Source organism: Schistocerca piceifrons, chromosome 6, assembly GCF_021461385.2.
Source record: "Schistocerca piceifrons isolate TAMUIC-IGC-003096 chromosome 6, iqSchPice1.1, whole genome shotgun sequence".
Classification (NCBI taxonomy): Eukaryota; Metazoa; Arthropoda; class Insecta; order Orthoptera; family Acrididae; genus Schistocerca; species Schistocerca piceifrons.
In genome coordinates this window covers 46,110,213-46,123,428 of record NC_060143.1, presented here as the reverse complement: position 1 = coordinate 46,123,428, position 13,216 = coordinate 46,110,213, and the positions used below count along the sequence as shown (strand labels likewise).

The 13,216-nt window shown below is 40.4% G+C and overlaps 1 protein-coding gene across 1 annotated transcript in view; it reads left to right on the top strand.

Moving 5' to 3' along the window:
• The first annotated feature begins 1,341 nt into the window (after positions 1-1,341).
• Positions 1,342-13,216, top strand: part of LOC124803136 (carbonic anhydrase 2-like) — a 148,041-nt gene continuing 136,166 nt past the window's right edge. Inside the window, exon 1 of the mRNA XM_047264315.1 lies at positions 1,342-1,414. Within this exon, the coding sequence (XP_047120271.1) occupies positions 1,342-1,414 (73 nt within the window). The remainder of the gene's footprint in view (positions 1,415-13,216) is intronic.

Here is a 13,216-nt window from a genome sequence, read left to right as displayed (position 1 = left end):
GGTGACAATTTCATGTCAAAGATTGTTACAGGCGATGAAACATGGGTTCATCACTTCGAACCTGAAACAAAACGGCAATCAATGGAGTGGCGCCACACCCACTCCCCTACCAAGAAAAAGTTTAAAGCCATACCCTCAGCCGGTAAAGTCATGGTTACAGTCTTCTGGGACGCTGAAGGGGTTATTCTGTTCGATGTCCTTCCCCATGGTCAAACGATCAACTCTGAAGTGTATTGTACTACTCTTCAGAAATTGAAGAAACGACTTCAGCGTGTTCGTAGGCACAAAAATCTGAACGAACGTCTCCTTCTTCATGACAACGCAAGACCTCACACAAGTCTTCGCACCCGAGAGGAGCTCACAAAACTTCAGTGGACTGTTCTTCCTCATGCACCCTGCAGCCCCGATCTCGCACCGTCGGATTTCCATATGTTTGGCCCAATGAAGGACGCAATCCGTGGGAGGCACTACGCGGATGATGAAGAAGTTATTGATGCAGTACGACGTTGGCTCCGACATCGACCAGTGGAATGGTACCGTGCAGGCATACATGCCCTCGTTTCAAGGTGGCGTAAGGCCGTAGCATTGAATGGAGATTACGTTGAAAAATAGTGTTGTGTAGCTAAAAGATTGGGGAATAACCTGGTGTATTTCAATGCTGAATAAAACAACCCCTGTTTCAGAAAAAAAATGTGTTGCATTACATACTGAACTGCCCTCGTAAGTTCCGAACCTGATGTAACACAAACACAAAAATTTACAAAAATATGACTGGAGAGTGATCTCCTTGTAAATAGTTTACATGCCACTGACATTAATAAGATGGTTAGTTATAGCAGATACATTTAATTCAAAGATATTTTAAACACTGCAGTTAAACACAACGTAGGGGCACTTCTTCAGGGTGACATACCTAGTTAGAAAAATAAAAACGTAATTTTTCAAAAATTATTGGTATTTGAAAGTGATCTAGAGTGTTCATATACATAAATGCTATTCTTACCTCGATTCAGTGCCATAGTTTTGTTGCTCGGATTTCTGAATCCAAAAATGTATTATTTTACTAAAATAAAGTGTAAGTTTGAATACTGAAATTTGCAATTTCAGGTTCCCAAAACAGTTTTGGCCGGCTCTTGTGGTCACATTGTACGTTCAGAATTACACCCTTAAATATTATGGTACTGGCAATATTTCCCATTTTCGCGTTATACTTTATTTAGTTATTCGAATAACTACAATCTCTAATGCACATTTGTGATACCTATTTTTAATTTCTTTATATTGGTACTGAACGCTACAATTTGAATTTTTACAAAAAGTGCCTACTTGAGTATACACAGGATGTCTCAGAAATATTGCGAGAAGCTCCTAGGGCAGATAGAAGACATCACAAAGGCGATTGCAAGCCTCAGGGGTAAGCAGTAACAGAGGTCCGTTATCGGAAAAGTAATCGATTCATTTGAAACATTTACTGGATACAATGAGTACACAAGGTGTACGACGTGACTACAGCTCTGGTGTCATAATAGATCCTCCAAGTTTACTCCATCAGACCGAGCATCGACAGCATGTATATACAATACACACACAAAGGTAAAGGCAGTCGACGTTCAGCAACGATAATTACTATGTGGGTCCGAGTTTTGGATATAATGAAGGCAGTCACTATTACGATTCGTAACTGCCTCTTGCATAATTCTTAGGCTAAGTGAAACCTTTAAAAGATTATAACCTGGTGCCAAGAGACTTTCATATTTAAAAGCATACACAAACCAATAGTTGAAACGAAGCTTTAGATACATTAAATTTAAATGGGGTAAAACTTAAATGCGGCTGCGTTGTTGCAAGGTAGTTGGTAAACATAAAGATCATTTACTTATAACGCTTACCAGGCATCGGAAAAGAAACAGGCCAGCAACCTTTTACGTTCGTCTGTTGTTCAGTTGAATTAACGAGTGGTTTGCTACACTCAGTTCCATGGCATCACCGTTCCAATTCGAAACATTCAGTAGAGTCCCCTCATAACAACATATTGTTGCCTAAAGCAGCTTCCTAGAGCCTGGGTATTCCCCGTGTTCACAATACCCAATATACGTTCTTAACACGGTGGCATGCGAGATGCTCAGTGCATACACACATGTCCCACGTACTGATCTCCCACCAAGTGTCCACTGCTAAAAGGAGAGATAAGCGATCGACTGCCTCGCTGACGGGCTGTAACAGTTGCGATATGATGACGTTACACTCAGGCACTCATTGATATTCTTCATATTTAATAGAATATGGAGGTTAGGGGCTGGACATAAATTTCCTAAGCATTACGATGTCATTAAAAAACTTCGAATACATCCAGGCTGAAGATTAGGAGATCTCGAAGCATAGCTCATCAAAGTTACCACCGGTAACCGATCTCACAAGGGGAGGCCGCCAATTGTGAAATTCAGATTCGATTCATACTGTGCATAATAAAAGCTCATGGCCAGAGGTGTAATGTGGCAAAGCACCAAGATGCACTTCTCAGCCACTGTCGAGAAAATCGACAGTTAAAAGAAACCGCTACGGTGAAATACTCACTACGATTTATGGTTTCCTACAGCGTCGTGGCACAGTGGTAAGTGCTCGGGTTCGGAATCCGAAGGTCACTGGATCGAATCTCGCGCCATGCAAATTTTTTTATTTTGTTTTTTGTAATTCAAATGTACACACACACACACACACACACACACACACACACACACACACACACACACATATATATATATATATATATATATATATATATATATATATATATATATATATATATATATATCCAATCCATCGTCCACCATCAATTGTCTTCTCCGATTTTTGCCGATATGATACGATACGCGTGGTATGCATCAAACCTGACGAACGATAGAATAATTTTTTAAGAACGTCAATCAGGTGTGTTTCCCAACAGATAATTTAAAAAACAATTGTTCTTGTAAAAACGCATCGTTTATCAGATGTGCTCAATGTCGTGCTGTTTTCTGCTTTCCATGTCTCTGTGATAACTATCACTCTGGTTCGTGCGATACTCCAGCTACTTCTGGTCACTAATTGTTAATTATGTGCGACTGTATACCGTACTTTTCAATAAATTGTATCCACGTGAATACTATTTGTGATATTGTGTTTTATTTCAAGTTTTATTTTTCCACGTCAAACGACTTTCAACAACTTATTATATGCATAATTCTTGCAACTGACAGCCGGGATTTATATATATATATATATATATATATATATATATATATATATATATATATATTTGAGTTACAAAAAAACAAATAATAAAGAAAAGTTGCATGGCGCGAGATTCGATACGGCGACCTTTAGATTTTGAACCCGAGCGCTTACCACTGCGCCACGACGCTATAAAAAATAAATAATCGTAGAGAGTACTTCACCGCAACGGTTTCTTTTAACTCGATTTTCTCGACAACGGCTGAGAAGTGCATCTTGGTGCTTTGCCACATTACACCTCTGGCCATGAGCTTCTATTATGCGCAGTATGAAACGAATCTGAATTTCACAATTGGCGGCCTCCCCTTGTCAGTAAAAGATTTAGTGAATAGAAAACAAGTGCACAGCTTACAAAGCTCATAAACATAGTAGTGTTCGTCTGAGACAGAGCTGTTGCATTTTTATTTAAATCTTACATTTATTTTCAAAGCGAAATGTTAACTAACAAATATTGAATCATATTTTTAACTAAAAATAACAATTTTAATGACTGATCATATGAAAATAAATTAAAATTTGATATTAATTTATCCCTCATCACTAACCCTGCTAGTTAGTTCACCCTACTGACGTAGCAACGTGTCGAAATGACTATTACAAGTCGAGGACAAAAGCAGTGAATTTATGTATGGTTTAACCCAGATGGCGCCAGCAGCGACCACTCCATTTCGTTACACTCCTCACAAGCGCCAGTTGCGCACAATGATGTCACCCCATTAGGGGGGCACTCAGTGCGACACAAGTTATCGCCTGGAATACCAACCAATCGGGAGGATTTAGTTTAGTAAACTGATTTATAACGCACGACCCTGCGAGTCAATGACAGTCCGTCAGCGACGTTCGTAGGCACAGTTCATTGGAAGGACAGCAGAGTTCATCATCAGTAGAGCCAAATATTCAAGATTCCTCAACAACCAGCAGTTTATCATGGGCAGCCGGGATTCGCCTTCAGAAGTTCTCTGTCGGAAGGCATCAGCTACACATTTCACACTAGCAGTGATCAAAAGAGAGCTGCCACCAACCAGAAAACTGCCATCTTCATTGAGGAGTGTCGAAGGCAGGAACTGCCAATGTATCAGCTGCGACATCGTACCTGACCTTATCTCTACATGGTTGTTTACTTCTGGAAGTGAACGTTTACGGGTCTTACTGGAAAGAGCAGTATGTGTTTTATTCGAACTGGAGGTACGTCTAGGGAACCGATGCAATAAACAAGATGTAATAATCAATTTGTTCTAATTATTTTTATATAGTATGTTGAGAACACATACAACAGATACGCATTCGAAATTCTTTATTGTTAACTGAAAAAAATGATATACACAGCTACACTATTTAGTCCTTTTAAATGACAAAGTATGTTACTGTCTGTTAGAGATTCCTTATTTGTGCTCCAAATGCTAGCATTTTTGTGCGGTTAGTACCTACAAATAAAAATATATTATATGATTTAAAATTTGTTAACCAGCATTTCCATTTTAGTAAAAATGTGATATAAATGTATGTATACACAAATTGCTCTTAAAGACTTTGCAACCAAATACATCATAATTGGATGCCTTCCACACTTCACATTTCTTTTTCAGCAAACGGAGACAGCGTTAATGAGCTAATTTGTACTGAATAACAACCAGAAATCTTAATTTTTTGAGTAGTGACTTGTTCCCATTCGTCTTATAGTTATGTCGTGCTGCTTTAGGTAACTGATGTCAGGGCACTGAACTCTAAATGCTCGAAGCATGAAGAAAATTGAAGAGGGCTAGTACATAACGTCCTCTAGTGAGGTCGATGAGTCCAACATAAGGTTAAAGTTCTCACTGGCCCTTAGAGATGGAGCTTACTACTTGGATAATGAGCAGGGCAAACTGTAGTGGATTTTCAGGTGAATAATTTTAAACAGCTGACATAATTGTATAATTGTAACACACAGAGAGTTTCTGAATGTGGTTCGAGATTATTTTAGTTAAATAGGATGAAAATCAGTTAGCAGTTAGGACTTAAATAGGGTAATACTTCCTTTCTATAAGAGAACTGTATGCCCTGTACAAAGAAATATTTTTGAAAATTTGCAGAACTTGCCAATTAGTAATATTTCCCTGATTAAATATTGTCTAATTTTATTCGTAAACTGAGATGTAGCATGGTCTATGAGAATATCATTTTGAAATCCAAGCGTCTAATAGAGGCATATATTACAGTTTCCAGAAACAGGGTAAAATAAGTAGTTTAATGAATAAATGCAATAAATATCAGAATCAGGATTTTAATTCTGAGTGGGTCTGACAACAACCTGCTCAAAATCCGCTGTGATAGTGGTGCAATGCGTTAGATATGAAGAGAATGATTTTAATAATTTACTTGAGACATTATAACAAGTGGGAGGTTTTACGTTTGGAAAAACTGCTAAAATTTATAATTTCTTTGGTAGAGGACAGAATAACGGACATTGTTGTATGTATCCATCATTGATTTTTACGTGTATTTGAAGTCGAAGGAATTACGTCGCAACATACATTAAATTCCTCACAAAGTACAAAGTAAAACGTATCCAGCCTGTAAGTTGTTTCCATTACGATTTCTTCCATTTTTTCATCGTCCATCGAATTAGCTAGGCCTCACACATTCTAAGGCATGCAGAACACGCTCGTGGTCCAACATCTACATCTACATCTACATGATTACTCCGCAATTCACATTTAAGTGCTTGGCAGAGGGTTCATCGAACCACAATCATACTATCTCTCTACCATTCCACTCCCGAACAGCGCGCGGGAAAAGCGAACGCCTAAACTTTTCATTTCGAGCTCTGATTTCTCTTATTTTATTTTGATGATCGTTTCTACCTATGTAGGTAGGGCTCCACAAAATATTTTCGCATTCGGAAGAGAAAGTTGGTGACTGAAATTTCGTAAATAGATCTCGCCGCCACGAAAAACGTCTTTGCTTTAATGACTTCCATCCCAACTCGGGTATCATATCTGCCACACTCTCTCCCCTATTACGTGATAATACAAAACGAGCTGCCCTTTTTTGCACCCTTTCGATGTCCTCCGTCAATCCCACCTGCTAAGGATCCCACACGGCGCAGCAATATTCTAACAGAGGGCGAACGAGCGTAGTGTAAGCTGTCTCTTTAGTGGACTTGTTGCATCTTCTAAGTGTCCTGCCAATGAAACGCAACCTTTTGCTCGCCTTCCCCACAATATTATCTGTGTGGTCTTTCCAACTGAAGTTGTTCGTAATTTTAACACCCAGGTACCTAGTTGAATTGACAGCCTTGAGAATTGTACTATTTATCGAGTAATCGAATTCCAACGGATTTCTTTTGTAACTCATGTGGATCACCTCACACTTTTCGTTATTTAGCGTCAACTGCCACCTGCCACACTATACAGCAATCTTTTGTAAATTGCTTTGCAACTGATACTGGTCTTCGGATGACCTTACTAGACGGTAAATTACAGCATCATCTGCGAACAACCTAAGAGAACTGCTCAGATTGTCACCCGGGTCATTTACATAGATCAGGAACAGCAGAGGTCCCAGGACGGTTCCCTGGGGAACACCTGATATCACTTCAGTTTTACTCGATGATTTGCCGTCTATTACTACGAACTGCGACCATCTTGACAGGAGATCACGAATCCAGTCGCACAACTGAGACGATACCCCATACTGCAAACCGACGTCAATGATATAGGTCTGTACTTCGATAGATTACTGCTACTACCCTTAAACACTATTGTGACCTGCGCAATTTTCCAATCCGTAGGTACAGATCTAACGGTGAGCGAGCTGTTGTGTATGATTGCCAAGTAGGGAGCTATTGTATCAGCGTAATCTGAAAGGAACCTAATCGGTATACAATCTGGACCTAAAGACTTGCCCGTATCAAGCGATTTGAGTTGCTTCGCAATCCCTAAGGTATCTACTTCTAAGAAACTCATGCTAGCAGCTGTTCGTGTTTCAAATTCTGGAATATTCCTTTCGTCTTCCCTGGTGAAGGAATTTCGGAAAACTGCGTTCAATAACTCCGCTTTAGCGGCACAGTCGTCGGTAACAGTACCATCGGCACTGTGCAGCGAGGGTATTGACTGCGTCTTGCCGCTTGTGTACTTTACATACGACCAGAATTTCTTCGGATTTTCTACCACTTTTCGAGACAATGTTTCGTTGTGGAACCTATTAAAGGCATCTCGCATTGAAGTCCGTGCCAAATTTCGCGCGTCTGTAAATTTTAGCCGATCTTCGGGATTTCGCGTTCTTCTGAACTTCGCATGCATTTCCGTTGCCTCTGCAATAGCGTTCGGACCTGTTTTTTTTACCATGGAGGATCAGTTCCATCTCTTACCAATTTATGAGGTATGAATCTCTCAATTGCTGTTGCTACTATACCTTTGAATTTGAGCCACATCTCGTCTACTTTTATATAGTCAGTTCGGAAGGAATGGAGATTGACTCTTAGGAAGGCTTCTAGAGATACTTTATCCGCTTTTTTAAATAAAATTATTTTGCGTTTGTTTCTGGTGGATATGGAAGAAACGGTATTGAGAATAACTACAACGACCCTGTGATCAATATCCCTGTATCAGTCATGATGCTCTCTATTAGCTCTGGATTGTTTGTGGCTCAGAGGTCAAGTGTGTTTTCGCAACCATTTACAATTCGAGTGGGTTCGTGGACTAACTGCTCGAAATAATTTTCGGAGAAAGTATTTAGAACAATCTCGGAAGATGTTTTCTGCCTCCCACCGGTTTTGAGCAAGTATTTTTGCCAACATATCGAGGGAAGTTTGAAGTCCCCACCAACTATAACCGTATGAGTGGGGTTTTTATTTGTTACGAGACTCAAATTTTCTCTGAACTGCTCAGCAGCTATATCATCGGAGTCTGGGGTTCGGTAGAAGGAGCCCGTTACTAACTTAGTTCGGCCGTTAAGTATAACCTCCGCCCATACCAATTCGCACGGAGTATCTACTTCGACTTCACTACAAGATAAACCACTACTGACAGACACAAACACTCCACTACCAATTCTATCTAATCCATCTTTCCTGAACACCGTCTCAGACTTCGTAAAAATTTCTGCAGAACTTATTTCAGGCTTTAGCCAGCTTTCAGTAACTATAACGATTACAGCTTCTGTGCTTTCTATTAGTGCTTGAAGCTCAGGGACTTTCCCAGCACAACTACAACAATTTACAACTACAATTCCGACTGTTCCTTGATCCAAGCACACCCTTAATTTGCCATGCACCCTTTGAGATTGCAGCCCACCCTGTACTTTCCCGAGGCCTTCTAACCTACAAAACCGCCCAGTCCACGCCACACAGCCTCCGCTACCCGTGTAGCCGCCAGCTGAGTGTAGTGAACTCCTGACCTATTCAGCGGAACCCGAAACCCCACCACCCTATGGCGCAAGTCAAGGAATCTGCAGCCAACACGGTCGCAAAACCGTCTGAGCCTCTGATTCAGGCCCTCCACCCGGCTCTGCACCAAAGGTCAGCAGTCAGTTCTGTCAACGATGCTGCAGATGGTGAGCTCTGCCCTCATCTCGTAAGCAAGACCGGCAGCCTTCACCAAGTCAGATAGCCGCTGGAATCCAGAGAGAATTTCCTCAGATCCAAAGCGACACACGTCATTAGTGCCGACATGTGCCACCACCTGCAGCTGGCTGCACCCTGTGCTCTTCATGGCATCCGGAGGGACCCTTTCCACATTAGGAATGACTCCACCCGGAATGCACACGGAGTGCACACAGGATTTCATCCCATCCTTAGCCGCCATATCCCTAAGGGGCCCCTATTACGCGCCTAATGGCTGATGGAAACGGAAATGATCGTATGGCAATGGCATCATATGCTCGGAAGGAGAGAGGAGGTTCATAAATTGGAAGTAGAGTTTCCAGATATACTTCTGACTTAATCAAGTCATTTCGATAATACTTTAGTATTGTCTATACAATTTCTTTTTACTATAGCTATGTATGTTGGGTGAAGAGATGTATCATGTAACATGGAAATATTTCAGTGTACTATTTGCAAACATTTTAACTCCTATCATTGAAGACCCTAATTAAAAGTAAAGAAATACCGCTACTTCTTTCCCCACAGTGTACCTGACAAAAGAAGTACTGGATATTGACAACGTCTTCCCATGGATGTTTTACAATCGGATTAAGAAATTTGGATATTCTTATTGTGATGGTAAGTAGCCAAAATAAAGTTATTTTATGCTTCATTATGAAATTTTAGGAAAAAAATCTGAATACGTACTTAAAAATATAAAACTCGCTTATATCTCGAAATAACCATAGCAAGTGGTCCTTCACATGTAGTGGACGATGGGACTCCTGAAACTGTGATATGACTCGTGCCCCTCCTAACAACTAACGTTCGAGTTATTTAACTGCTGTTGATCACGTTTAAAAATGGCTGCCATAACACGGAGCCTTGTAGTATCACAATGTTTATTATAACAGTGAAAATTAAATTTATCAAGCATCTTAATATTTTTCCCTACTTAATTTTACTGGTTGTTGTAGAATAATATGTTATATATTTGAGAGTAAAACTAACCTCAGTACAAACACAGTTACGATTAACCTTCGTCAACAAGTTACTACGTAGCGAAATGATTTTGATTTCCCAAGTGCATGGGGCACACCGAAATATGAAACAACGGGGACAGTCAAAAATTTTAGTACACCCCACAATAATAAAAAGTAAGTGGAATTACGTCTGTTCTATATTACACTAAGAACACTAACGTTCTTTATTAAAAAAATTGTGGTAAATGGTTCGTCATTCTGGAGGGATCACGGATACAGAATCATTCCAAAACATTCAGTGAAAGAAGACATCAAACTGGTTGACAGTGAAATGAGGCTTCATAAAGTACTAAAATGATAGGAATGAAGGATCCAACCATCTTCATTATGACTGCAGGACGGTTCCCACTATGCAGCAGGAGAAGGAGCTAACAAATTACATTTTACAAAATTTAACAGTACTTTGTGGCTTCTCAGTTTAACAATATTGGAAGGTAGCATATGAGACCGTGGCTGTTAATCAAATACTTCACTCTTTAAATTGGAATGAGCAGAAAAATCCAGGGATTGAGTAATTTAGAGGCTTTATGGCAATGAACTCAAGATTCTGTACTCTAAAAATTGAGAGTGGTATTATGACCAATAACGTTTGTAACCTGTTCTTGTGTAAATATTACGAAATTATGAGGTCATTATAGCGAAACATTACTTGCGTCATTGTGCTTCATTAATGGTCTTAGTATACCCCATTTGTGTGGCACGCTGAACCGGCACATTTAGAATAGAAACAAAAGTACAGTTAGTGGAAGTAATATATAAGCTATGTAAACAGTCTTCCGTGATGTGTTACGAACTGCTCAGTTTAACTATTTAGTGGCACAATATTACAATTTTTAGTTTCACTGTGCTCGAGTCTCTCCTACAACATCGAGGGGAAGACTTTGGAGTTTCAGAGGCTGCTACTAATGAAATACAGAAATAAACCCATAAATATGGGAACGAATATACAGCGAGGAAGGAACGTAATGAACGAAGACGGAAAGAGCTTCATAAGAGGGTTACCCAGATGTTGCAGTCCTAGCACGCAGCAATCCACGTGCAACAGTACCTCTAGATGACCGGAAATAAAATGAGGCAGCCCGTTCCTAAAGCAGACTATTGTGCAGTATCTGGTCTTCCGTATTTCAAGGGAAATAACGCTGTAACAATACATGCCGGAGTGTGGGAAGGGATAGGGCAACAATGCACCATCACGTGCCACAGTGGTCCCGCAGACGCTTCCTGTGTGGTCAGACAAGTTTGAATGACGAAGAAGAGAGCGACAGATCAGTAAAGAATAGGAATTCGCCAAAGAAGTGTTTGTGTTAGAAAAAGCAGATAAGTAGTTCTTAGCATCTCACTTAAATAATGAAATGCAGTCATTTGGTTCCAGATGGACATAGAGGAATTATAGGGAAAGTTTAAACAGATGCAAATCCTGCTACAGACAAGTATGTGCCTAGTAAGTGGATTAAAAACGGTAAGGACCCATCATGGTTTAATAACGAAAACTCATAGGAAGCAAAGGCTGCTGCACTATCGGTTCAAAAGCGGACGCACAAATAACGGCAGGCAAAGACTAGTAGAGATTCGTGTCTCTCTGAAAAGATCTATGCACGAAGAATACAGCAGTTACCTTGACTAAAGATCTGGCGGATAACTCGAAAAAATTATGGTCCTACGTAAAACCTCTGGGGAGGTCAAGGGCTTCCATCCATTCGTTCGGTGATCAGTTTTGTTTGGCAGTAGGAGATAGCAAAAGGAAGACCAAAGTTTTAAATTCCACGTTTAAGAAATCGTTCACGCCGAAGAATCGCACAAACGTACCGTCCTTTGACCATCGCGCATAGTACCTTATGAATGAATTACTAATAAGCATTCTTATAGTAGAGAAACAACTGAAAGAGCTGAAAAGAAATAAGTTGCCAGATCAGGATGGAATCTCAATTCGCTTTTAGAAAGAATACTATACTTCATTGGCCTCTTAATTAGTTTTCATTTATCGCGAATCTTTCAATCAGTGCAAAGTGTCAAGCGACTGGAAAAAGCGCAGGTCACTCCTGTATGTAAGAGGGGTAAAAAAAAAAAAAACGCAAAATTACAGACCAATCTCCTTAACATCGTTTCTTTGCAGAATTCTAGAGCATATTCTGAGATCGAATAAAATAAATTTCCTAGAGTCCTAAAACCTCTCGTCCATGAATCAGCACAACTTTAAAATGTATCCCTCATGCGAAACCCAGCTTGCCCTTTTCTCACATCATATACTGCGAACTACGATGAGGGCAACAGGCAGATACTATATTTCTAGATTTCAGAGAACCGTTCAACAAGGTACTCCACTGCAGACCGTTAACGAAGGTACGATCATACGGAATAGGCTCCCAGATATGTGACTGGCTCGAAGACTTTTTATGTAATAGAACCCAGTATGTTATAGTCGACGGCGAGTGTTCATTCAAGGCAGGGGTAATATCAGGGGTACCACAGGGAAGTGTGTTAGGACGGTTGCTATTTTCTGTACACGTAAATGAAGTGGTCGACAGGGTGGGCAGCAATCTGCCGTTGTTCGCTGATGACGTGGCAGTGGCCAGGAAGGTGTCGAAGAACAGTGAGTGTAGGATGATACAAGATGAACGAGACAAAATTTCTATTTGATGTGATGGATGGAAGCTAGCTCTAAGTGTAGAAAAATGTAAGGTGATGCGGATGAGTAGTAAAAACATAGCCGATGTTCAAAAATCTGAGCGTAACGTTGCGAAGCGATATGAAATTGAATGAGCATGTGAAGATTGCGGTGGGAAAGGTGAATGGACAACTTCAGTTTATTGGGAGAATTTTAGAGAAGTGTGCTACAACTGTATAGCAGACCGCGTATAGGACGTTGGTGCGACATATTCTTGAGTACTTCTAGAGTCTGCGTTATCCACACCAGGCCTAATTGAAAAAGGACATCGAAGCAATTCAGAAGCCAGCTGTTAAATTTGTTACCGGTAGGTTCGATCAACATTCAAGTGTTACGGGTATGTTTCGAGAACTCGAGTGGGAGTCCCTGGAGTGATGAAGACATTCATTTCGAAGAACACTACTGAGAATGTTTAGAGAACCGGCATTTGAAGCTGATTTCAGAACGACCCTACTGCCGTCAACATACATTGCGCACAGGAACCACGAAGATAACATACGAGAAATTAGAGCTCACACGAAGGCATATAGACAGTCGTTTTTCCCTCGATCTTTCTGCGAGTGGAACATTAAAAGAAACTAGTAGTAGTGTTAGAGCGTACCCTCCACCACGGACAGTGCGTTGGCTTGCGGAATGTCTACGTAGATGCAGATTTAGAAGTGGAGGACGCGG